This window comes from Protomyctophum bolini (genome assembly GCF_963924005.1).
Source record: "Protomyctophum bolini genome assembly, chromosome: 1".
NCBI lineage: Eukaryota > Metazoa > Chordata > Actinopteri > Myctophiformes > Myctophidae > Protomyctophum > Protomyctophum bolini.
Window position 1 is genome coordinate 25,281,617 of NC_137862.1, and position 26,376 is coordinate 25,307,992.

Consider the following 26,376-nt stretch of genomic DNA (forward strand, 5'->3'; position numbering starts at 1 on the left):
CAAACATTGGTGAAGAAAATTCTTGGTAAGAAATGTATTCACAGATTTTATATTCTGATAATATTCCCTGAGTAAATTGGTAAAATAATAGCAGGTCCACCATTTTTGAAAATGTCTACCATCCATGGTCACAGGATAAATCTAAATAGTACAACTGTATTCCTCACCCTTGAAAATGTATGATTAGTCACCAGAATCAAGATCCTAGGTGGTGTAGAACTTGAGTTATTGGGAAATAACAGAAAGTTGGCGGCCATTTTGAAAAATGTCTACCATGGTCACAGGACAAATCTAAATAGTACCAATGTATCCCACATCCTTGAAAATGTATGATTAGTCACCAGAATCAAGATCCTAGGTGGTGTAGAACTTGAGTTATTGGGAAATAACAGAAAGTTGGCGGCCATTTTGAAAAATGGCTGCCATGTTCACAGGGCAAATCTAAATAGTACCACTGTATTCCTCATCCTTGAAAATGTGGGATTAGTCACCAGAATCAAGATCCTAGGTGGTCTAGAACCTAAATCAGTTAAACTTGTCAACTCCGTCAGATGTTCGTCAACTCCGTCAGACGTTCGTCCCGTGATGTTTTTGTTAATTTCCAAAGAAATAGAAAATTCGCTGTCAAATCTTTTGTGCTTATGTATTGAAACACCAACTGAAATGATACGTAATGATGATTTTTTTTTTTTTTTACATGGTTTTCATGTTATAATATTGAAAATAAAGGTTGAAATGACGGTTTTGAGAAATTGGATATTTCATAATAGTGTGATATTGGAACAAAATAATATTAAAAGATTTGTATTACTTAACTTGATTACTGAAAGCCATTATAAGATAACTGAGGACTTTATATTATTGTTAAAATGATAAAATTCAATTAAAAGGGATTTTAGTGTGTCTGACGGAGTTGACATGAATCAGGTATTAAGTGCATAAATGTCCCATTTTAGAAAGAAATGTTATGCGAAAAACCTGTTCCTTCTCAAGATTGGTAGTTGAGACCTGTGTCTACAAATACATCTATTTGATTTGAATGTATCTTAAAAAAAAAAAAAATCCAGTTTGAAAAAAGTTTTGTCCCTTATCTCAAGAATGGGTGATATATCTTAAACAGTTACGAATACTCAGTCAGAAATGAAAGCAAAAATACATGAAAAATTACATCTTAGATCAACAGTAAAAGGTCATATCTCCATATATTTTTTAATATATATTTTTGTTTGTTTTGTAAATTGACGCCCTACTTACCTACCATAATTATTTAAAAAAGAATGATCTATATATCCGTTTTAGACTTTGAAACTGGCCTGTTTAGCAGCTGGTTTATACACACACCGGCCATATGAAGAGAAGTTAAAGTAGTGAATGCTGAATGCTACAAAGCTACACATATTGCAGAGTAATCTAGTAAGAGAGTGGCAACACTAGCGTTGACTCCCATTGTAACAATGGAATGCTGGAAGTGCTCATTCTATCTCAATGGGATAGTTCCAATGTTTGGAACCAGGCTTTGCGGCGAGATCAAAGTGTGTCACCACATATGCTGTGTAGATTTGCATCTTTGTATCTTTTGCATCTGCCAGTGTGAACGCAGCATTAAACCCCATAGCATCCGTATTGTGTGAAAAGATTTAGGCTATTTCGGCTTTCCCAACAATATCACAAAAAAGAAAATACACTAGTTTAGAGCCCTGAGGGACTCCGTTCAATAATCATAGGGTTTAAGTGGTTAAGAGTGGAAGGAGACCACAATTACAGTCCTACAATAACAATAATCTAACAATATACAGTTCTATAAAAAACAAAAAAAAGAGAGAGAGAAAAAGAGCTTTGCTCTCAATGGTCCTTGCTGGATAAATAACAGTTAATGAATGAAATGAGAACAGAAAATAAAGCTGTCCGACCACAGACAGTGAATCGATGTGGAACATTTACTTGCTCTTTAAAGCTTCAGAGCGGCACAACGTTCAGGATCTGTCTGGGACCGCCGGCCGGCTTGGCTTGGCTTTCTAATTACTTCTGGAAGTCTTGGGTTCCCTCGAGGGGCCATATTTCTCCCAAGCTAATCATCCATCCCCCACCCCACCCCAACCCTGTATCAGCATGGCACAGACATTAAACTATGAACTAAATAGAGTCTGACATGTGGAGGTATTGAGAAGTTACCTCCCTCATCCACAAACACTTCTTCTTCTTCTTCTTCTTCTTCTTCTTCTTCTCAGTAAGGCTCTGCTTTTAGACTTCGATACAGGCAGCATGTAAACACCATCCCTATGATCTGAAGGAGACACGACAATATAGAACACATCAACACTTGTTTGACCATGATCACATTTTCAAGTACATTTCATCTCTGTTTGCAAGCTAGACAGAAGAAATTCCTCAAAGGGTTTAACTACATCAACTCTGGTTTCCCTATTTTGGGCATGTCTTTGTGGGCAAAACAGCCTATGCTTATAATTTATAGTCGCCATACACCTGTGGCGCGAAGGGGAAATAGCTGATATACAAGCTCACAACGTGTTGCTATTTGTCGTACATGTGGTTAATAAAGCAATAAGAGGAAAAAATAGAGTCCGCAACACCGGTATGAAAACTCAGCTCCACTGGTTTATTTGATCAAATAAACCAGTGTAGCTGAGTTTTCATACCGGTGTTGCGGACTCTATTTTTTCCTCTTGTACTGCCTTTTGTTCAGTACCTGGGCTAGAGTGGAGGTGCATGCTCTATTAACTTTGTTAATAAAGCAATAAGCCACACAATTTTGGAAAAGCTATGGGCCATTGTGGCATGATGACTTGCCACAACCCTCTTAGCTGTAACCACGGCCTTGCGTGGCTTGTCGTTTTTATAAAATGGCTGCCACATGTGGCAACATGAGAATCCTAGACATCACTACAAGAATAATTTCAAGAAGGATTGACTGCCTGGACAAACAAGGATGCTGCTGTGCTGTGCCTCCATGGAATATTGCAGTGAATATTATAAACAAAATGTTGGTGCATTGATACTCATACGCTGTGCTCTCTGACTGTTTGTTTGTTCAGTTTGTCAGTGAAATAGCAGATATCTAGAATACAATAGTTGCCTTTATTATAAAGGTAACTTTATTATAAAAGCAACGTTTCGATCATAGGCCTTTCTCAGGTATCCGACAACGGCACATGGCCAATCAGAATCGTGGACCGCAATTATCCCTTTTAATAAGAGGAAATATAAAAGTGTGTTTTTGAATAAGAGGAAATATAAAAGTGTGTTTTTAACGGCGTGACTGGCTCCAGTAGGTGCAGCAACATTGACACATACTTGCACACAGGCGATCCCAATCCCCACAGCTCCAATGATCTTCAGATGGTCCAGGATGAACAGCTCCAGTTTAGTTATACAGCCTCCCTGATGACAAAAACACACAGTATATAAAAATGGATTAAACACTTTCAACCTGGCGCCCCATATTTATTATGTCATTATATTGTCAGAAATTGCGACTAAAAGCATAGAAAAAAAATCACACCCGTGTGAAGTGAGTGGTGCAACTCTGTGAGGGGGTCTCCGCGTCCGAAACGGTTGAGAAATGACAGAGTTACCGTATGGGGGTCCCTCTACTGTACCCCCTACTACAGGTACAATACAGTACAGTAGGGCCTACTGTACTGTACTGTAACTGTACTGGCACACCCGAAATCACCATACATACAGTTAATATGTGCGTGTGTGTTAGGTTGCGCACAGGTGGTGAAAAAAAACCATGCTGTTTTCGTGCTCAGACACACCCACACGTCCTGGGGAGTTGTTTCGGGTGTGGTTCAACCATGCATAATCAATTAAGCGTAACGTCTATACTGCCGAGATATTGACGGCCTGTTCTCTCTCTCACCTCCACCTTGTAGATGTTTGAGGGGTGGTCTCTGTGTCCACAGCCATCGGTGAGGGTCTTACAGCAGCTGTCAGGGACCACCCGGCCCTGGGCCTCGATGGAGCGCACCCAGGTGCTATTGGCCCAGTCTGAAGAGCTGTTGCTGCCGCAGCACTTGAACTGTGGGAAGAGAGAGAAGACCGCAGAGAGCAAAATAATGTTAACGTTCTGCTGTATGTCGCTATAGAGGATGCATTTCAACATAGCTGTTTAGGCAGTTTAGTGAATTTCAGGCAATGACACTGCATATTTTCTGTTTCTTATGTTTCTTTTTCTCGACCACAAAATGTTGAGATCTAGAATGTTACATGACCCCTGGGGGTCGTTTCCTATATCATTACTTGCGCAAGCAGAGTGTGCAAGTAATAGTTTCGCCCGGCTCGTACGCACCGTCCCAGCCAACCCGCCACTTTTGATGCATATGCACCATCCCAGCAAATTGTGCCTGATTTGCTGAGACCAGATTACATGGTGTGTATACAGTATGTATAACTAGCTCTCAATGATGACGTAAGAAATATGTGGAGTAAAGGACCCAATGCCAGAGTGTAATTGGTTTTCGATGGTGACGTAATGACGATATGTTTTAGTGTTGGGAGGATTAAAGGTAATGCTCCTGTGTATACATCATACTAAAATTCAGCGAATGTCTGAATGTCTGAATGTCCCTGACAGCGCTTTATCTCAACATTGGCTGGCCCAATCACTCCCACTTTTCACACAGGCATGGACCATAATTATATGGAGGTCTTAATGGAGCCCTTTTTCCAATTTGACACATTAATGATTTATAATGAATTTATTAGTGGATTAAAAAATGCAAAAATGGGTATTGTACTGTCAATATCACATGAATATGAATGCAAAGTAGCGGTCCATGTGTGGACAGGCTACCTGTCGCCGTTGTGCATGGTGAGATGTGTGCAAACCGTGTAGTTTATCAGGAGAAGAATACCAAAGGATGCAAGATTTATTAGTGAATTAAAAACGCACCGGGCGCAGTACCCCCCCACGGCCACAAGAGGGGGGCAAATATCTCACAACGGGTAAGGGCTAGTGTATGTAATCTGGCACCACTGCCGTATCAGGCACAATTTGCTGGGACGGTGCATACGCATCAAAAGTGGTTACAAATGACATATACATACATATGTAATTGGTTGACAGTTTGTAGCGGTCGAAAGTACTTGCGCGCTCTGCTTGCGCACTAGTTGGCCATGTATGGCCTACTAGTGTGCAACAAGCAAGTATGCACTCGACAGAGTGCAGTTCTAGTTCATCTTGTTGTTTATTTCTTTCTTTCTTTTCTTTCTCACCTTTATTTATACTCGGAAATACAGTTGAGGGCAAGCCCTCATTTTCAACGTAGCCGAGGTTACAATACACAAAACTACAGTCACAAAACAATACATCAAACACAACATTATAAATCAGGGTAAATTACAAAGGAACTTTATACAGAACAACCATCAGTAAAATAAATCAATTGAAGACGGTGAAATATTCTGGAGCATTCCTTTGAATGATGGCAGGGAGCTCTGTTTTAAAGAGTTTTGAAGTTCATTCCATGAAGTTGGGCCATTGACAGAAAAAGCTGTCTTGCCCAACTCCGTCTGGGCCTGAGGAACCTTTGAGCCTTAAGAAATCACTAGAGCGGGTCTGTTATTGACTCTGCTTATTCCGATTTTTCACTTGCTTGGGATAAGAGCGTCTGCTAAATACCTAAATTGATTATTGTAATAATAATAATGATTAAAAACAAAGCAGATATGACAGATAACTTAAAACAGATAACTTAAAACTTAAGAAATCACTGACACACACAAAAAAATACAAAATTGCAGAAATATCAGCTATTTCTGCTACTTTTGAAAAAAGTTTGAAAATGTATGGACATTTTTCAACATGGACACGATTGCCGATTATGCAAAAAAATTATTGCGATGATCTGAAATAATTGCGATTAGGCGATTATGTTGTAATATTCAGGCCTATGTGGAAGCCTCTGCTCACTCACCTCCTGCTGCAGTTTGTCCACAGCTCTGGTGATGTGTTCTTGATCCTTCTGTCTGTACTTCTGCACCATAGTTTCACTCAAAGTCTGCTTCAGCTCCTCGTTCAACTGCGCGCACACACACACACACACACACACACACACACACACACACACACACACACACACACACACACACACACACACACACACACACACACACACACACACACACACACACACACACACACACACACACACACACACACACACAATAAAGAAAAGTGGAACAATGAAAGATGGACCATTTTACGTGAGTGCATTAAGAAACAGACAGTCAGGTGAATGTTGGCACTGTGTCATGAACGGAATTAAAAGACAGATATTATAGTGCCCTTCTCCTGTAGTAGCATACACATCAAGAGTTCCAAAACATTTCAGGCCACGACGCTGATTAGCTTTAGTATCCGTAGTGATGTATCAGGATCTATAACAATAATAAGTATGTAGATCGGTGTATATGGGAAGAAAGGAGAGGAGCAAGTCCAGAGTCATCCCGGTCAAGTATGCTAGTTCTATAGAAGATTTAAGTGGTTATGAGTCCAGTTGCCCCTGCAACCCGACTAGCGGTTGAAGTCCAGTAGTATAATATATAAACGGGGTGTGAGAAGAATGTGTTTTTTATAAGGGAGTGGAAGTGTGTTTTTCTTTTGTTCGCTAGACCAGAGGCTGGGCGGTGAAACGTCTCCCTGGGAAACGGAGGCCTGGGGGGCTCAGTTTCTATGGCAACACGCCAGCTGGGAAGCCGCTGTAAATCATGGGAAGAAATCAAGAGAATGGATGAGACGGAGAGAACGTAGGAAGGAAAGGAAAGGAAAGGAAAGGAAAGGAAAGGAAAGGAAAGGAAAGGAAAGGAAAGGAAAGGAAAGGAAAGGAAAGGAAAGGAAAGGAAAGGAAGAATATAACCAAAGAGTTAGAGTATAATAGAATGAAAATATGTTATTAATCCCAGAAGGGGCTTGGTTATTGGACACTAGGTTCCAGTGTAAGGACAGTGGGTTTTAGAACAGGAATAATGTGTTTAGTCGTGTCTGAATGATGTGTTTATTTGTACATTGTTCATGTCTGTCATGTTATGAGATCTAATTGTTGTCTGTATGAGGTCCGCAATGCAAACTTTATTGTGTCATATCCTCGCAGGGTTTTAACGTGTTTTATGACTTTTGAGTGGTGCAACCACTCCAAGGAACAGCAATGTCCGTGTTCACCTATGTGTTCATGTGACGTTAATGAGCCAATGACTATGAGTACCAGTAGGGGCGCTGGTGTGCCAGAAACAGAGAGAGAGAGATAGTATTAGTGCTGCACTGTTGCCTGCTAATGAGAGAGAGAGAGAGAGAGAGAGAGAGAGAGAGAGAGGAGAGGGGGGGGGGGGGGGGGGGGGGGAGAGGAGAGGAGGGGGTGGGGGGAGAGGGGAGTTGCACCACTCAGTTCACACGGGTGTGATTTTTTTAATATGACTGGAATCCACTACATTACAACAGCATTGAGAATCAGATGTAGACGGGCTTTCACTCAACACTCCAATACTAATGTTGTGAACACATGCAAACACTGAAAATGTTACCCATAGCAGGTTGAGGATGAAGCACACAGATGTGCAACATTTTTACAACAATAAACTCGTTACATGACATGAAAGAGAGTGAACTTGTAACGGAGAGGAATGTTTTCTAAAGGAGGAAACTGTTCTTGAATATCACTATAGTCTGCTCAGAAAGAGAGAGAGCGAGAGAGTTAGTCAATCTCCAAGGCTTTCGGTCTGAGATGGTGGTTCACTCGTTTACTTACTATCTCCCAAGCAGAATTTTCTGTGTGTCTAATCTTTCTCATCTTTTACTTTCCCTATTTTCTTTCTCGATTAGATAAACCTGTGTGATCGTTCCCTCATTGTGCTCTGTCCCGCAGGTCCATTTGGGGCTGATAAGATATAGAGCTGAACACTCTTATCAGCTCCTTCTCGAGGCCGCCCATCCTCCCATTCTACTGGGTGACGTCAACCTTCAATAAGTATCTTCCTGTCTGTCTTCATATCTTCATCACCATCTCCTCCTACTCATAGTCTAGCCTATAGCAGGGCTATTCAACTAAATTGTTCAGGGGGCCGCATTGTCAGAAACCCAAGGGGCCGGGGTCGGACTACCCCCCTGCAAGCTATTCATCTTATTTGTAGGCTATACACTTGACAACGTGCTACCATATTTACACTTTACAACGTGCTACCATATTTTCACAGCTTTTATTTAACCCATTTTGGGCGGGAACCCATTTTGGTGTTAGCTTAAAAAAAAATAGCAGATCTACAAGCTCATAGCGCGCCACCGAGTGGTGCGCTACGAGCTTGTAGGTCTGCTATTTTTGAAAAATCGAAGAACGACTGACGTAGAATCTGATCTCAGGTCAGAATGGAAAACTGTCAGGATGTAGAAGACATTTTTAGAATCTGATCTCAGGTCAGAATGGGTTGAAGTGCATTCACCAAGCCGGCCTATCAGGTGAGACCGATTAGACACAAGATCCTTTTGTGGGGTCTCGCTTGGCCTCCTTCAGGGGGAACCTGGGGTCCTCCAGGAGGGGGCGTGGTCATTTTGACTCCAGACGCCAACATCTGCCCTGCCTGAGACCCCTGTGGCTGCACCATCCCTTAAGAGGGGGCACTGTCACGATCTGTGCCCTTTCTGTATTTCTGTTGTGTTTTCTATAGTGATCCTTGTGTTCCTTTTATTTTGTAGTATATATTTAGTGTCCTGGTTTCCTTTGTAGCTATACTGTTACCTGCCTTGTCTCACCTGTGATTATTAGTTTGCTCCACCTGTGTCCTGTTGGGTCTCCTATAGCCAATCCCGGTGTTGATTATCAGTTGAGTTCACCTGTGTGACTGTCCTTGTATATTTATACCACCCTGATCCCACTTCCCAGTGGTACCTTAGTTCATTGTGAAGTGTCGCTAGTATTTTATTTTGTATTCCTAGTTTTGGATTAAACATTTTGAACCGACCTGCTCTGCCTCATCCTGCATCATTATGTCAACAACATAACCATAAACAAACCATGGCCAGGTCACTATGACAACATACCTGCATCTAAATATGGAGTGTGTTGATAACCTCAACAAACCAGTCACCTCCAATGACTCCATATATGGGCATAATAGGGACAAGGACTAGATTAGATTACCTGCTGATAGTAGATATATGCCAGGACACCAGCCAGGATCTCCAGTAGGAAGATGCACAGCAACAGCCCAAAATACTGGAGGGGAGAGAAAGAGAGAGAGAGAGAGAGAGAGAGAGAGAGAGAGAGAGAGAGAGAGAGAGAGAGAATGATAGAATGAATGAATAACATTGTTATAATTGACAGCAATGTGGTGCAACGGAAACACTTTGAAGTCTACCGAAATGTATATGAAATTGGCCCATGGACGTTGTCCACGGATCAATTTCATATCAATTTGGGTGTCCTTTGACATGAAGACGTACGGCTTTAAGCAAAGCTTTGTGTCCAGATAGTTTATAGGTAATACATAAAGGACAAACGGCGATAGTTTATATAGGTAAGACATAAAGGACAAACTGCGATATGATCGGCAGAAAAGCCTATAGCCTGATTCCTGCGTTGCACCAATATAGGGGAGAGGAGATCAGAGGGTGTTAAGTGGACGATATCAGGGAGAGGAGATCAGTGGGTGTTAACACTTAGGATGCATGTGTATACACGTCTTCTCAATTAAAAGCGGGATGTGCCATGGACTTGTATACGTCTTTTGGTCCTTTTTAATGATATAAAACGGGATCTCTGTATTCCAATGTTTTGACAGCTCCCGTTGCTAGGCAACGTCTGTTCAGAGATCCCGGACATGTTTTGCGCTGCATGCACTCAGCCGTTCACTTCCTTATTTACTGGCCAACAATCTTCTTTATTTACTCTGAATCTACAGCGCTGTCCGTGGTTTTGATCAGAAAGGCGATGTTCTGTCCTAATCTCTGACATAACCAAGCAACTCGTTTTGGAATATTAGCGCTTCTAAAGAGAGATCAGACTTGGGGAATTGGGTTCTATGACGGAGTCTAAAATCAACCAGATTTTTATTAGGATGTCTAGCTTAGCGTTGCTTTTGATCAATTGATGCCCTGGAAAGCCCTGTCTTGCCTTTTCTTTCATAGCTTTGTTGAAGTTTCCTGCGCAACACTTGGAGCTCTGGTTTTTGTGTACCCTCTCTAAGTTAAATTAATGTAACTTAGGGTTTTAAATTAAGCTGTGTGTGTACATGATGTGTTGCTTGCTCTACCTCTCACCGTCTCCAGACAGTTTGATTGGTGGAATGTGATTGATGTCTGGTGAAGGATATGCTCAGTGCATTCCACAGAGCCATGCTGTCAACACCTCTCCTTCTATAAACTACACTTCTGAACCACTAGGAAAGTTCTCTTCAAATTGTAGGATCATTTTCTCATGAATGTGCTGTACGTGCACACTCACACATGCACACTCACGCGCGCACATACACACACAACGCACAACATCCATATGCACTTCACCATCACAAAGCAGAAAGCAACTGTGTGTGTACGTTGTCAAGGTGTCTCGATCTAAACTAGGGATCAAATGACTTGGACATTTCTCTGAAAGTTATGGGATACTTTTTTACAAAATGATATAACCTTTTTTGATAATAGCAGAGAAAGTATCTGTATTTACGTGCACTGTGTGCAAAGCAGGAACATAGGCTATGTATCCGTGGCAAATAAAGGTGCCAATGACCTGCGAGTCCATATCGACACTACATACAAAGCACAAAGGGGGTGCAACCTCTTTGGCTAAATCGACACAACACAAGATATGGTTGGTCAATGCAGCGTTTTAATTTCACACTGTCAAACACCATAGCAGCTACAGGTTGATGGATTGCACCAGTCATTTGCTGAAAAACTATCTTTGGCAATGTTTCACCCATGGAGACCAGCTCTCCGCCTGCCGCCGCACGGCCCTTGATCGACCCCCAATAATTTATTTTCTGCACAAACACGACATATGCACGCGCACGCATAGCACATGCACTCGCACTGCACGACCCATGCACACGCCGCGTGTTACAAGTGGGAATTCACCCTATTATTTTAGTCATCCGAGAGGTTTTACTGTTATGACCTATTTATACTCCAGTTTGCTATCCCCATGTTGGCAGAGGGAGTATAGCGCCCAGGATTACATTAGATAATTGACTGGGTGAAAAAAATGGGTTGCAAAATCGTGGGACAAAATGAATAAATAAAAAGACTATGACTAAAACGGAATCAAAATTTGCTGTCAAAATCAACAGTGCTCCCAGACAGCCTCAGCCTATACTGTAGTGGAGTAGGTGATGGATGGAGGTGTTGTCAGGCTGCTGGTCAGTCACAGTGTGCATGAGGTCAGTTTCTCCAGTGCTGTTTCCAGGCTGTTCAGCCTGCCCTGCGTTCCAATCGGCTCAGTGGTTTGGAAGGAAAAACATTTTTCCTTTCCTTTCCTCCTCGGTCACAAAGACTGTCTCTGTGAAAAGGGAAAAGGGGGCTTGGAGTAGAGGACCAAAGCCATCGGAGCTGAACTGACCTCAGTGCCCCAAAGATATTTTAGAAATGGAGTTAGAAAAAGAGAGGGCTATATCTTGCTTACCACCCCTTACCCATTATCCCTAGTCGTATTTGCCTTTTTTATTTTTTTACTATTTTGGAAAACATTTTAAAATAGTTAAAATAGCCGGTCTACAAGCTCACAACGTGAGCCATGCTATAATGGAAGTGGATACTAATCAGGCTGTGTATAGGCCCAATTAAATCATTGAATGAACCATATTAATCTTACAAGTTCCTTGCTAGTAGAAGCTCTCTCTCTATCTGGCTCCCACGGTCACTGTCCTCAGTGTATCTGCATCACCAGCACATTCAACAGGTAACTGGTAACAATGTGGTGAAAACAAACATTGTATAATAGTGTATAAATCTGACTTTACTGCCAGCTGACCAGATGGAACCGTTATAGACGAGGAGAGCAGGCAGATGTCTGTTCTTTGACTGCAGCCTAGCAGGTCCTTCTGACTGAGCTATTAAAGGCAGTGGTGGAAAAAGTACATTTACTCAAGTAAATGTTTTACTTTACCGCAGTATTTACAATCATTTCACTTCGACTGCACCTTAAAGGCAAATATTGTACTTTTAGTGCACTACAATTATTTGTTAGTAGTTACTTTGTAGATTTTGATTATTATTATTACAAAACCACTTCAGATGTTGGCAATTTGAAAATAGAATCGGCTGTTTTCAGAATATTGCAATTGAAATGAGAAAATGTATTAGTAGTGACTTGTCTTGTAAAGCGTCCTTGGGTTTCTTGAAAGGCGCTATATAAATCTAAGTTATTATTATTATTATTATTAGTGTCTGTTTCTTTGATGGCTAATTATTATACACATATTAGATACAATATTGTGTGTGTGTGTGTGTGTGTGTGTGTGTGTGTGTGTGTGTGTGTGTGTGTGTGTGTGTGTGTGTGTGTGTGTGTGTGTGTGTGTGTGTGTGTGCTCACGTGCGTGCGTGCGTGCATGCACTCATTGTGCCGAGTCAGTCACAGACATCCTTTAGGCTCCTATGGGAGATCCAATTCTATTTTTTAATTAGATTTAAATGCTTAAATATGCCACAGGACCAAATCTTGACTTTTGATGGATGGCGCTCAGCAGCATTGTGCTTTATCATGTTTATCAAACATTTTTAATGTCAAGGACATTATTATTATCCCACTACCAGAATCAGAGAGGCAAAGTTGCTGCGTGCGTCAGCTCATCACAGGCTGACCAGCACTCCGCCTGCCTCCAAATTTGCCACAGACTCTTCATCATTCTCTGTCTATGAGCTAGGCCTCAATGTCTTCACATATTGAACAGTTAATATAAAACGCATTATTCAGGCACATTTGAGCCACCCTTTTTTGCCCATGCACTCTATGCAACGTCATCAACAGTGACGCGTATGATTGTACAGGCTACAGTTGTCTGCGTTATACCTTTTTAATTATTATTATTATAATTTATGTAATAATAATAATAATAATAATAATAATAATAATATTATTACATTACAACATTTCAGTCCTATACTCACCACTCTCAGCAGCCTCCTCTGCTCCTTGAAGGTGGCGCAGCATCCCAGCACCCCCGTCACCATGACGATGGCTCCGGCCAGGATGAGGATGTAGGCGGAGGCGGCGTAGGTCTTGGAGGAGAGCAGGCTGATGTAGTCGCTCTTCTCCACCAGGGTCCACACGCCCACCGCCATCACCACGCCCCCTGCCAACTGACAACACAAGTTATTAGCCCATTAAGACATGGAACGCATCTGTGTCTCCTTACATTTCAACCACTTTAACCATCATTTTAAACTTTAGCTGTTGAAAAATAGCAGATCTACAAGCTCATAGCACGGCTACGGATATGAGCTTGTAGATCTGCTATTTTTGAAATGTGCAAATCTTTTAATTTATATTGTGACAGCCCCCTGGGCCTTTAGTCTACTCTGGGGTTCTGTGTGTGTGGCTGTGCCAGTTTAACCAGTCCATTGCAGTGCTCGATTGGAGGGTGGAGCCAGATGATTAGTGGAAGGGGAGACACCTGGCCATTGTCTCTCCAAAAACTATTTAAGAGACCTGCTCTCATAATGCTCCAGTTCTGCTTTTCTACACAGGCTGCAGGAGTGGCTGTAGGAGCGGCTGCAGGAGAGTACCCAGCAGGAGAGTACCCAGCAGGAGAGTACCCAGCAGGAGAGTACCCAGCAGGAGAGTACCCAGCTTCGGCAGCATGTTTCCCTGCCAATTTAAGTTGGAAACTTAAAAGATGACTTTTTTCACAATTATGTTAATAAACCAGTAAGACGCGCAAACGCGGGAAGCGAACGCAGCTCGTACATATTTGGGTTTTTTTAAGATTTATTTTTAAGTTATTTTTTAAGTTAAGTTATTTTTAAGTTAAGTTTTTAACTTCGCCATAACCATATAAGGAGTCCCCAAAGCAGCTATACGTCCAAATATGGAGTGTGTTGCATCAATCACAAACAAATCACTCAGCTCCATATATGGGCACAAAGGGGGGACACACGGACACACGGACAGACAGACAGACATGATCTGCTAGGTCTCATAGTAAGTGCTCACTGCATTCGCAAACACTTATTTTTGGATTGTCTTCTGGTGTGGTTTCCCCTTTTTTATTATGGCCTCAGAGCCAGCCATAACAATATTCTTTCACAGCAAATGTTTTTAACTCATATCTTTGCTTCTGGGGGGTCAATTACATATAATGTTTGGGGTCTTGACATGAAATAGTTTGAGAACCACTGATGGGTTTTTCAGAAAACTGTCATGATTTAGAAGACATTGGTAGAATCTGGTCTCAGGACTCAATTGGTTAGTGTTGATTTTGACATTTTTGATTTAGTTAGTTGTAGTCTCTTGAATGTGATTCAATTTCGTTTTTGTCATATTTTGGTCATTTTTTGAGTGGTGCAACCACTCCAAGGAACAGCAATGTCCGTGTTCACCTATGTATGTGCCTATATGTATGTGTTCATGAGCACCAGTATGACGGACTACCAGTAGGGGCGCTGTTGTGTCAGAAACAGAGAGAGATATAGTATTAGCGCTGCACTGTTGCCTTCTAATGAGAGGGAGAGGAGAGGAGGGGGAGGGGAGTTGCACCACTCAGTTCACACAGGTGTGATTTTTTATTAGTTTTACGCAGTCTTGAACACTGAGCCACCCCAAAAATGTGTTGGAATTAGATGGGTCATGGGCTTAAGGCTGAGAAATAGTCGTATCAGTATGTTTCAGGAGGTCTGGAAACTGTTTTAACTTTTTAGCTGGCTTATTTTGATGCAAACCAGGTTGCAGCCATGTTGTCTATATGCTTACTATGGTAGGACAGATGTGTCGTTTGTGTTTTAACAAAGTTTTCCTTTTGACCATGAAAGTTTAATCTCATTAATGTCGTTTTTTTCCACCCTGAAGTTTATGATGAATGCATTTATCCTAGATTTCCACCTTTTTCTGGCCATTTCTCATAAATCTACACGTCATGGAGACTTTGTTCTCTTCTTCACTAAGAATCCTGAACTCCAGACGCGAAAGAACAAACTTCAACCATCCATAATTTAAGGATTTAATTTAAGAGCTTGAAAGAAATGCTGGACCTGATTTAAGAGTTTTCTGTTCATTATTTAAGACCCAGGTCTGTTTCAAGAGGTAATATAAATCAGTAGAAGTCAAAGGATGAAAGGGAGCTCACACAAAAAAGCACATCCCCTAATACAGAAGATAATGTAATCTTCAAGTCTTGGATCAATAGTCCCAGCACTTTAATGCCGATAGATGATCCAAGATGTGGTTTTGGCCAGCAAATCTTTATTACTTTGAAACAGAAAGCTAACATTTTTACTTGCAGGCAGAGCAGATTTAAAAAGTGATAATGGGGGTGTGGGGGGGCGTAGTCGGACTTAATTATGGGCAGTTCCTTGCTTGCCAAACAGTTGATCATGGTCTGTCCTTCTGGACTGCCTCTCGGTCTTGACCAGAATATAAAGAATGTTTACATCACAGCTCCGAGTAAAAGTACAAAGTATAGGCATCAAAGGCAATAAAGTACCAAAAGTTTCACAAGTTTTCAAACAACATGAGGGCAACCTCAATATCTTTCAAGAATAATTTGAATGAAAACAAAAATAAAAATCTTGGTTGTAGATCTATTCCACCATTTTCAAATGGCGGAAATGTATAGGGCTGCAGACCCTGCAGTGGTTAATGTATGCATGTTTTGTAATAATACAAATATACATAGTAACTATAGTAACTAAAGCAAATGGGACATAGTCAAGTAAAGTACAACTTACGTAAATGTACTTAGTAACTTCTTCAAATCTGTATGTACTTGAGTACATGCAGTTACTTTACACCACTGCATTTATGTATTTATCTCATTTCCTTCTTGGCACACCTGAACCTGTAGAGTCCTCGCCACTTTTCACTGAAATACCATTTCCACACTGACAGGTTTAGTAGCCATAAGGGTCCTTTTATGCTTTTTAATTGTGCCTGGGGGTTAAGATTAGATCCATGTGGTCTGAAAACAAATGGCCTGCGGGTTAAGATTAGATCCATGTGGTCTGAAAACAAATGGCCTGCGGGATAAGATTAGATCCATGTGGTCTGAAAACAAATGGCCTGCGGGTTAAGATTAGATCCATGTGGTCTGAAAACAAATGGCCTGCGGGTTAAGATTAGATCCATGTGGTCTGAAAACAAATGGCCTGCAGGTTAAGATTAGATCCATGTGGTCTGAAAACAAATGGCCTGCGGGTTAAGATTAGATCCATGTGGTCTGAAAACAAATGGCCTGCGGGTTAAGATTAGATCCATGTGGTCTGAAAACAAATGGCCTGCGGGATAAGATTAGATCCATGTGGTCTGAAAACAAATGGCCTGCGGGTTAAGATTAGATCCATGTGGTCTGAAAACAAATGGCCTGGGGGCACCTGGTGGCTCAGCCACGGTAGTGCACTGCACAGTCAGCGGTGGAATTGGTACTTTTCTTTTTTTTCTTTTACTTATTTCCAATACTTTTACTTCTACTCCAGTAAGATCGCACTACAATTATTTGAAAACTTTAGTTACTTTGTAGATTTGTATTATTATTACAAAACATACATTAAGCACTTAAATGGTAAATGGTGCATTTAATACACACAATCTATGTAAAGCGCCTTTATCCAACGCACTTTACATATATTGTGCATTACATTCACCCATTCACACACACATTCACACACCGATGGCGCCGGAAACCATGCAAGGCACCAACCTGCACATCGGGAGCAATTGGAGGTTCACAATGTGTCGCATTGCGACACATTGTGAGCTTGTAGATCTGCTATCTTCAAAAGATTTTTGTACATTTGAGAAATTTTGTATGAGTACTTTGGTACTCATTAAAAAGTACTTTGGTACTTTAAGTACATTTTTGATGCCAATACTTTTACGCAAGTACATATTGATTACAGGGCTTGTACCAGAGTAGAGATACTTTTACTTAAGTAAAACATTTGAGTACTTTTCCCACCACTGTTGGTTACAATCTCCTGTCTCAGATAAAGCATAAAACAACAAGTCTTATTATAGAAGAAAAAGGAAAACAAAACAAATGGACTTTCTCACCAGCATATCCCGAGGGAAATAAGTATACCAGACGAGGGTTGAAGGCTTGGGTTTAGGTTTGTAAAACATTAATTCGGTAGTGCATCTGGAAACCGCCTCAGAAATGCAGCCAATTTGAGACTATATTAAACGCTTTGGCAGGCATTATTATCACATTTGTGGAAAACAGCAGAAAAACAGATGGGTTGAAAAAGTACTCCAATTTTTTTTTTCAAGTAGAAATACCACAATATAGAAATATCTTGCATTCAAAAGTGTAGGCCTACTTGAGTAAATTACTGGGTGTGTAGAGAGAACGTATTCTCGACTCATTATGCAGAACTAGAGCGGTGCCAGTTGGTCATTGGCCTACTTGGAACGATGCAAGTTGGAAATGGATGCCCCACCCAGATATTACGTCTGTCCCTTTTATGCCCATATATGGAGTTCTTTGTCAGGCATGCCCAAATATGGAGTCTATGCAGATGTCAGAATGATGTCAGAATAGGCCAGCTGAGCTCCATATAGGGACAGTTGGACACTGGGCAGGGGCCCTGTTCAGAGTCCGGGCAGACACCTTTTTGGGGCGGTTCTGGATAACCGTGAGTCCAACCGACTCGACACCGGGCACTGCACCCCCTGTGGTGGAGTCGAACGCGTGTGTTGAATTTGAAGTCGGTGGGGCGAACAGTTCTCGGGTTACATGGATTACAGACATACGTACAGAGTCGTACGTACAGACGTACAGAGACTTGGTGCATTCATAGTTAAATGGCCATTTTCACAATTATTATTTTTTCAGGACTTAAAATGTGTCATAATCTTTTGAAAATAGTCAACGTACAAGGTCACAATGCAACACATTGCTAGCCTGGCTAATAAGCCAGACACAAATCTGCCGTTTGCAAAAGAAATTGCCTGCGCCGGATGTGACTGGTTTATTAGTCAGACTATTGCATTGCAGCACGTTGTGAACTTGTAGATCTGCTATATTCAAATAGACAAAGCAGAAAAAGGGCTTATTTGGTTCATGTTATTATGTATAAGTTACTAAAGTTTTCAAATAACCATAGTGGAGTAAAAAAAAACACACAAGTGAATATACTGGTATTCAAGTAAAGAAAAAGTATAGGCTACCTCAAAATTGTACTTAAGTAGCCTACAGCACTTTTCCACCTCTGCTCATCACCTGCTAGTGTAAACTTACCCAGAACAGGAAGTTGAACGTGAACAGGAGGTACTTCAGGCAGATAGTTCCACATGTCTCCTTCTTCTCATCGTAAACTGGAGCCCCCATGCTGCTATGAAACAAACAAGCAGTTCACATCATCACTGTATACTGTTGTGTTCATAAATCATAATAGTTTGCTGTGATTTGTGTTTTCCTGTCTGCACAAAAAACAACCTCATGTAGTATTTACTCATGATAATTAACTGTTTTACTAGTGACAACAGCCATGTTTTAGTCATTAAGCACTTGAAAACCTGGCATGTCATTATAAGTGAAAACTTTCAAAAAATGTCCAAACAATTCCCCCCTAAAAAATCTAAAGAATTCAACATATTGAAAATATATGATCTACAATCTTGTGTTATGTTGGGAGATCGTTATGGCTATTTTCAATATTTGTTATAAAAATGTAGTAGGCCTATAGGGTTTAGTGGATATAAGCTAAACAAAGGGGGCAAGCATTAAGTATCTATAGGAAGAAAACAACCCTAACCCTTTCAGTAATGCAGAGTAAAATTCCCACTGTAACACATGGAAGTTCTCCATATAATCACGATAATCCACTGCTATCATTATGCCATGCATGACGGGTGGTAATCTTAAGGTAAATCTTATTGTCAGATTACTGGCAAATTGCAACCAAGTTATAAAAGCATGAATACACTCAAGGCTGTTACGTATAGTTTCACAGTCAGGTTATGGGTGTTAATGGCTTCTTTGCAAAGTCGTCAGTTAACTATTTACAATAAGTCACATAAACTTTGTGATACAATGGTGTCACACGGCGAAAATAGCCGATATGCAAGCTCACAAAATGCAAACAATTGGCATAGTGCAAATCAGTTTACGAATTAAATGGTGTCAATACAAAACTCGTAGGTATAGGTTTTCTAACACTGTTGAACCATTGTGTGCAAAATATATACAGTATTGTTTTAAACGGCCAACAGGGAGCGCAATTGGCCTGCCGCCTGGCTGGCGCAAATATGACCATAAATCTGTGAGAGTTGTCCGAACATCACATCACCAAACCATGTGGATGATGTTTGATGGATCTGTTGAAACATGTCACCAGCCTATGACTCAGGTTCACAGTCTGGCATAGGGATGACGCTCAGACAGCTGTGTCTAGATCGGCTTTATTTTAGGGAAATAAACAAACACCCTCTAGGTATGAGGAAAATAAATGAGATCATAGTCAATGTGAGTCAAAGCGCCATGAGCTACTGTATATTACTGTACATGTTGATTCAGAGGAATACATGACTTATCCTAAGTAGGAGATCGGTGTGCAAACAGTTTGGAATGTTAAGCACCAGCCTTTTGCAGTCATACTCAACCCACACACAGACTGTTTCTTAAACTAAATAAAAATGTGCTGATCAGATTTTGTAATCTATTGAGCCAGGGAATTTAAGATGGGTTATTAATCTGGTTCCAACAATGTTAGACTTTGTAAGCAATTGTCTTTATTCAGACCGCAGACATCTTGCCAGCAAGGTGCTATACCTAGGTGCTACTTCCCATAGACAGCCATCCAAACAGAAAAGTCCTCTCTAATTATATTAAACAACGTCAAAATCACCAACATTGCAGCTGTAGGGAAAGCTTGAAATATCCTCTTTCTATCTGCAAAGTGTTTGTTTCATAAAAATCCACCGTAGACGTTCTATGAGCTACTTCCTGTCAATAAATTCCTAGCATGTGATTGGAGTGTGGAAGCGCTCGTTGAATATCACTCAACGGCCCATGCTCTCTTGTCGTTAGTTTTTCAGTGCACTCGGTGCGTTGTCGTTCGAAAATCCAGTGCGCTGCGCACCGGGTGTGCCGAGTGCTCGCACTGAGCGACCCTACCCTGAAGCTGGGGTTGTCCGGTGTGATTCGTGTGAATGCGTCACAGCTGTGGTCGTTCGTAAATAAGGCACACTGAACGCACTCTGTGACGTCACCGCCCACCACTATCAAGAGATCTATAGGCCTAAGGGTCCATTTTGTTAACTCTCCATCATTTAGCTGGGGACGTACCACCTGGCTGGAACCCCCTCAAGGACTACAAAATGCCTTTATTCTCAACCACTGGTCCCCAGCTAAATGATGGAGAGACTTATTAGTAACTCTTGAGAGAGTGAAATGAAACCAAATGGACCCTTACAAGTCCACTCCATTTGGTTTCATTTTTAGAATTATTGTTTAGATTATTGTTAAACATCTGCATTAGGATCTACTGTTTATACTTTAAGTATTTTTTGATAATAATACTTTTGCTTTTATTTTTGGTTATTTACATGGATAAATTGAGCCAACAGAGTTTGAGAACAACTGATGTGTATGATGATGTATCACCCTACGCCTACGGCATATTCTGGAGTGAAGTTTCGGGGGGAAATAGAGATAGACCCCTGGAGAAGTCCGGGTCAAGAGAGAGAGAGAGAGAGAGAAAGAGAGAACTACGATAGGTAATAGGTATCAGATTACAGAGCAAACAATGACTAAGGCATTGTTCACTGTGTACAGCAGAATTTCTGAGCAGCCACAACATAAGCCAGTGGCCCCGTCCCCTCTCCTCTCCACCACGAGAACATAAGGTAGTGCCCCCCTCCCCTCTCTCCTTTCTACCATGTCCATCATGTTGTGACTCGCCCGTTCGTTCAGGTCTGTCTCTATGGTGCATTTGTACCCTCTGTTCCTTCACACATACAGCACAGACAGGTAGGTCATACCAGGTATCCCTGCCTGCCTGCCTGCCTGCCTGCCTGCCTGCCTGCCTGCCTGCCTGCCTGCCTGCCTGCGCCTGCCTGCCTGCCTGCCTGCCTGTCACGTCACTTTAGAATGACCCACCTGCAGGCCAGAGAATGAACACAAACACAATCCAATATCAAGGCAGACACTCTAAACAATTTTTCTTAATGGGGAGGGGGAAATCTTTTGAAATAATATTGTCGTAACCACCAAAAAATGGTCTGTGACCCACAAAAGGGTTCTCCTGACCCACTGTGTGTTTAGAGCAGTGCTCTAAACATGGTCGGCAGGGATATCATTTCTTCTGAATTTTGGGTGATGTGTTTTGATGTGTTCATCTTCCAACCTTATTGTGTTGGTTGTGCGTGTCAGAAATAGTTTGCCATGTGGGAGTAAACAGGACATAAATCATAAATCAGCGCTCATCTAAATTAATCGTAAATAACTCTTTATATAAACTATTTAATGAAGATTTCATTAGGCAAAGAATGAAAGAAATTGGCTCTCACGCAAACCACAGCTGACACGTCAAGAGTCAGAATGAATTTTGGGCTACATTGTTCCACCGATTGTGAACGACAGTACATATATTAGGTCCTGGTTACAAAATAAACTAGGTTTCACAGCCATCTACGCATCTAGTCTGTGATCGTTCTAGATCACTGGTTTTTTCAAACCTTTTCATATCAAGGCCCATTATTTATTCTGCATAAGCAAACGATCAAAACAACAATTCCTCTACATTCTCTAATTGTAGAATTAACTTAAGTAATGAAGATGTTTAACAATAATTAAACTCTTGAGAGTGAAAATCAAAAGTAAATCTTCTTAATCTTGAGAGTAAGTGACGTGTCAATTAAGAGTTAAAGATCTATAAGGGTCCATTTGTTTACCAACTCTCCATCATGGTGAGGTCCCCGGACCACTGGTTGAGAACCACTGTTCTAGATGGCCCACTCAATGTAGAGAAGAATCAATAATCAATATAAGTCTATGTTTAATTTTTGGGGTCCTTGACATGAAAACATTTTGCGTACACCACTAGCAACATACATCTTTCAGAAAACTGTTTACTGAAATCTATTCTAAATAAGATTTATGATAGATTTGTAGAATCGGCCCAGGTCTTAATTGGTTTAAAAGATAGTGCTGGGGGAAATAAATGAATGAATTATCTAGCTCATAAATTAGGTTAATTACATTCATTACATTAGAGCGTGTTGTGTTTGTGTGTGTGCGTGCGGCCGTGCGCACATGTTGTTTGTGCGTGCGTGCATGCATATGTACTGTGTGTGTGTGTGTGTGTGTGTGTGTGTGTGTGTGTGTGTGTGTGTGTGTGTGTGTGTGTGTGTGTGTGTGTGTGTGTGTGTGTGTTAAGATGCTGTGTCTGCTGACCATCTGCTGGGAGGATGCTTTTAGTGTAGGTCTGTCAATTCAATTCAAACAAGGCTTTATTGACACAACTGTCTGAGGCTTGACAATGCACAGCTGAGTTAAGAAGACAAGCACCGCACTGATTAAACAAAAGGACATTTCCCACCACAACGCCAAGACTGAGGTTTGGCAACAACCGGTTGACACAAGTTTAATGAAAACCACAGACCAAATTCTTGGTCTTTCGGGTGCGGTCACACCAAATTTGAATTAAACTTTAATGGGAATGGAGCGGTTTGTCTCCATTTGCGCACCATTTTGCATGAATGCTCCGTTCCCATTGAAATGCAGTGGCAGAATCCGCTGCATAGGCAGATTTAAACTAAAGTTCAGTGTGACCAGTTCTGTCCGTCTGTTAGTCACCTAGTCGCATTTTGCATATTTCTGAGCAAAAAGTGGAACAATACAATCAAAACAAAATGTACCGGTATGTACAATTGAAAGTCAGAATCTCCAATAAATCAATTTCTATGTACCGCAAGATCACTCGATTCAGATAGTGGAGGAATACACACAATGATTAGTCTTTAGGGTGGTTGTGTTCCATTTCCTATATCCTTCTCCTATCACAGCAGCTCATGAATCATGCTGCTCTCTCTCCCCATTTCCTGTCAGTCTGTCAAGGCAGAAAAAGCCCCGGAAAATGTCTGAAAAGATAAATGAAAGGCCCGACATACTGACCCAGTTTACAGGCTTAGTTATTTTGGGAACATCTCATTCTGCACTCAAGGTTGTTGTTTTTTTTTTAACAAGGCTGCTCAGACTTAGGAGGACAGATCCCATGCAGGCATGCAGACCACCTGTCCCGTGTCCCCCCCCCCCCCACCCAGCTAAACCTGGGAGGTTGGCACAATGGCACATGTTCACACACTGATAACCGTTTCACTAAATGTTCAGTTGTTCCAGTGTCTGTCAACAATTTTACACAAGCAGTTGAGACGAATAACAGTCTAAATCCACACTAATTATCCATGATGTATAAATCATAGATAAGTGGTCAGGACAGGCCTTTTCAGGGAGGGGTCGGAATAAATTATGAATTTAAGACTGTTATTCGTCTCAACTGTTGCAGCCGTCGACAAAAGGCGAAGGGTGTCTGATATTCTTGCTGAAATCTGTCACATTTTAAAGCCCTATATAAATAATACTAAAATACAAGCATTTAAAATGTTGCTCAAGTCATTCCACGCTTTGTGAAACATCCCTGTATTACACACGCCACTTAAACCCTACTTCGTTGACCACAGTCCCCCAGGGATCTATACTTGGTCCCCTACTTTTTTCTCTACACCAAATCTCACAAGAGACTAAGGTGCTGTCCAGACAGCACCTACTGTAACTACAATGACTCGCATTGTTACACATGTTCCTTTTTTTTCTCCATTTCCTCAAAAGTAACAGTTTTGGTTTCCAGCCGAAAGTGACGGTACGAATGCTGTTCCCATGATCCATCCCCTCTCAAATGCACCTGGACATTTCAGAGCTCTAAAAAAAATGTTATTATTGTGCTGTGTGTCACTGTATGGGAAGCTGTATACAGTAGGTGAATGGGGGGTCGGTACAAAGCACCCCTTTGTGTTATGGTGTAATTATGACACAATGCTTTATTATAACTTGGCTCACCCCTTACCAGTTACCACACAATGGGGGCACAAAGGGACAATTAAACTCAAATGTAGGTTAATAGGTTCAATGGTTAATGACATTTACAGAGCTAGATGGGGCGCTTTTTGGACATGGTTTGGTTTCCTTCAGTGACTATTGGACAGACTGATTTAAGTAGGCTAATATAAAGAAAGTTACTCTTGAGTCTTATGCAAAAGTTAAAAATGACCTGGCATCCTATAGTTTGTACTATACCGGTATAGTTTCAATGTACAGATTTTTTTTTTTTTAATGTTATACTGTTTAGTCTTTATTTAGACTAGAGACTCTTTCTAGACCACTGTTTCCCAAACACTGGGTCAGGACCCATTTGTGGGTCACGGGACAATGTTGTATGGGTCCCATACATATACTTATAGATCACTGGAGCACTTAGAAATCCGAACTTCTATACCAGTAGAAGTCCCCAGGGCTAAACGATTGTTTGTTAAGCTACTAGAAGAGTTTGGGACGTGTGGAACGCCGGGACAACGCTCCACACGTCCCAAACTCTTCTCCCTTCTGGCTCCAAAACTGTGGAATGTATTCCCATTGCAGTCAGAACTGCAGCATCACTCCCAATCTTCTGCTGTAGTCTGAAAACCCACCTTTTCAGACTCCATCATGGCCCATAGCACTTACCCTACCCCCTTAGATAGCATTTCTGTAGACTTAGATAGCATTTGATACAGACTTATAGCATGTTATGTAGACAGCACTAGAATTGCATTGTATATAGTCATAGCACGCCATAGTACATATGTATAGCAGTAGTATATGTATAGTTTCATTATATAGATATTCCACTGTTACTTTCTTAGTTTACGCATGTTTCATGATAAATGCTTTTATGTGATGTATTCCCATGCTTTTGTTCTTGCTTAATGTAAATCGCTCTGGATTAAGAGCGTCTGCTAAATGCCTAAATTGTAAATTGTAAATTGTCTACTATACTATAGCCTACTACTAGTAGGACGGCTTTTCCTCCTCACTGTATATGTTTTCGTTTCCCTTTTTACCTCCTTTATGATGAATTTCCTGTTTTTGGGTTACAGTATATAGAAGTGTATTTGTCTCTAAATGTGATGAATTGAATTACAAGGTGGACCCTCTTGTAAACAAGTAGTGCTTTATTGGGTCGTCCACTAACAGTTTTTTGTATTGAGTTGTGCTTGAAATGTAGGCCTACTGTAATTCTGCAAACTGTTAATAAATACTTCAATCAATCAATGTTATAATCATTCTCTGAATAGTAGGCTACTATACAGTGGTAATCAGTGAATGATTATAACAGGTCTGTTGTTAGGGAGGGTGGACCAAATATCCTGCATAACTGTCTCCAGACATTTCTTATCTGTTAACCCGGCCTCTGCCTGCGGGAATTCAAGAACACAGCTTTAATCTAGAGAATGACTGTAGGCTACAGTACGAATCGACCTTTACGGTTTACGCTGCCTGTATATCACTTGCTTAGAAATGGCTCATTTATTTCTCAAGAGAAAGAAACGTACGATTGGTTTAACTACTGCGCGTGCAAAGACGAGTTGTTGTACTTACATAGTAATAACATTGTTACAAATGTTAACTAAAACAAACAGACGATTTAAATGCGACAGTCAGAGAGAGAGAGAGAGAGAGAGAGAGAGAGAGAGAGCGGCCAGTCGGCCCGACAACAATGACCAACCAGCTACAAAGTATCGAGTTTTGCTCAATCACTTCCTACTTGACTTACCTGCAATGTGTTTGGTGGTCCGCTGGATCCAATGGACGGATGGTGTGTCTGAGAATGAACCTAAAAGATGCTTTTCATTCCAGATTGATTCCCCTGATTCCCCTGAAGGAAAGTGTGTCCGCAAAGCAAAGCGCGTTAGAACACAGACAGAGGGGAGAGACAGAGGGAGAGGCTACTACGTGGTCTCTGTGTGTGGGTGAGACTCCACCCCAAGAGAGAACAACCACCTTTCTTTTCTCTGTCCCAGGGCGATGGGTTGTGAATCCATGCTGCTCATTCAAACATTGTAGGCCAGGCCTTAAAGCAGTGATGAGTTTGTGACAGTGACAGTGCCAGTAGTCGAAGTATCACAATGTAGAAATAGCCTACTCTACCGGCTGCAACATTGAAGCTATGAATTTGAACCTATT

The 26,376-nt window shown here is 41.2% G+C and overlaps 1 protein-coding gene across 2 annotated transcripts; it reads right to left on the reverse strand.

The window, feature by feature from the left end:
• Positions 1–654: 654 nt before the first annotated feature.
• LOC308315862 (CD151 antigen-like) lies at positions 655–26,105 on the reverse strand. 2 transcript variants are annotated; one of them, XM_080764090.1, is made up of 8 exons: positions 25,967–26,105; positions 18,394–18,484; positions 13,112–13,303; positions 9,153–9,227; positions 5,940–6,044; positions 3,884–4,042; positions 3,313–3,399; positions 655–2,284 (listed from the first exon to the last, which is right to left on the reverse strand). In XM_080764090.1, the coding sequence occupies exons 2-8, from the start codon at positions 18,481–18,483 to the stop codon at positions 2,225–2,227; spliced, it is 768 nt and encodes a 255-aa protein (XP_080620216.1). In that variant the 5' UTR covers position 18,484; positions 25,967–26,105; the 3' UTR covers positions 655–2,224. The 2 variants fall into 2 exon arrangements, with proteins under 2 accessions (XP_080620216.1, XP_080620215.1); XM_080764089.1 differs by having other exon boundaries at positions 18,394–18,487.
• Positions 26,106–26,376: the final 271 nt, after the last annotated feature.

Bases quoted from the DNA above. Each gene is read 5' to 3' on its own strand.
- LOC308315862 (XM_080764090.1), bottom strand. From the start codon at position 18,483: ATGGGGGCTCCAGTTTACGATGAGAAGAAGGAGACATGTGGAACTATC. The intron at 13,304-18,393 runs GTAAGTTTACAC...TTGTGTTGTCAG, and splicing joins CGTTCAACTTCCTGTTCTGG to TTGGCAGGGGGCGTGGTGAT. The intron at 4,043-5,939 runs GTGAGTGAGCAG...CTCTTCCCACAG, and splicing joins TGGACAAACTGCAGCAGGAG to TTCAAGTGCTGCGGCAGCAA.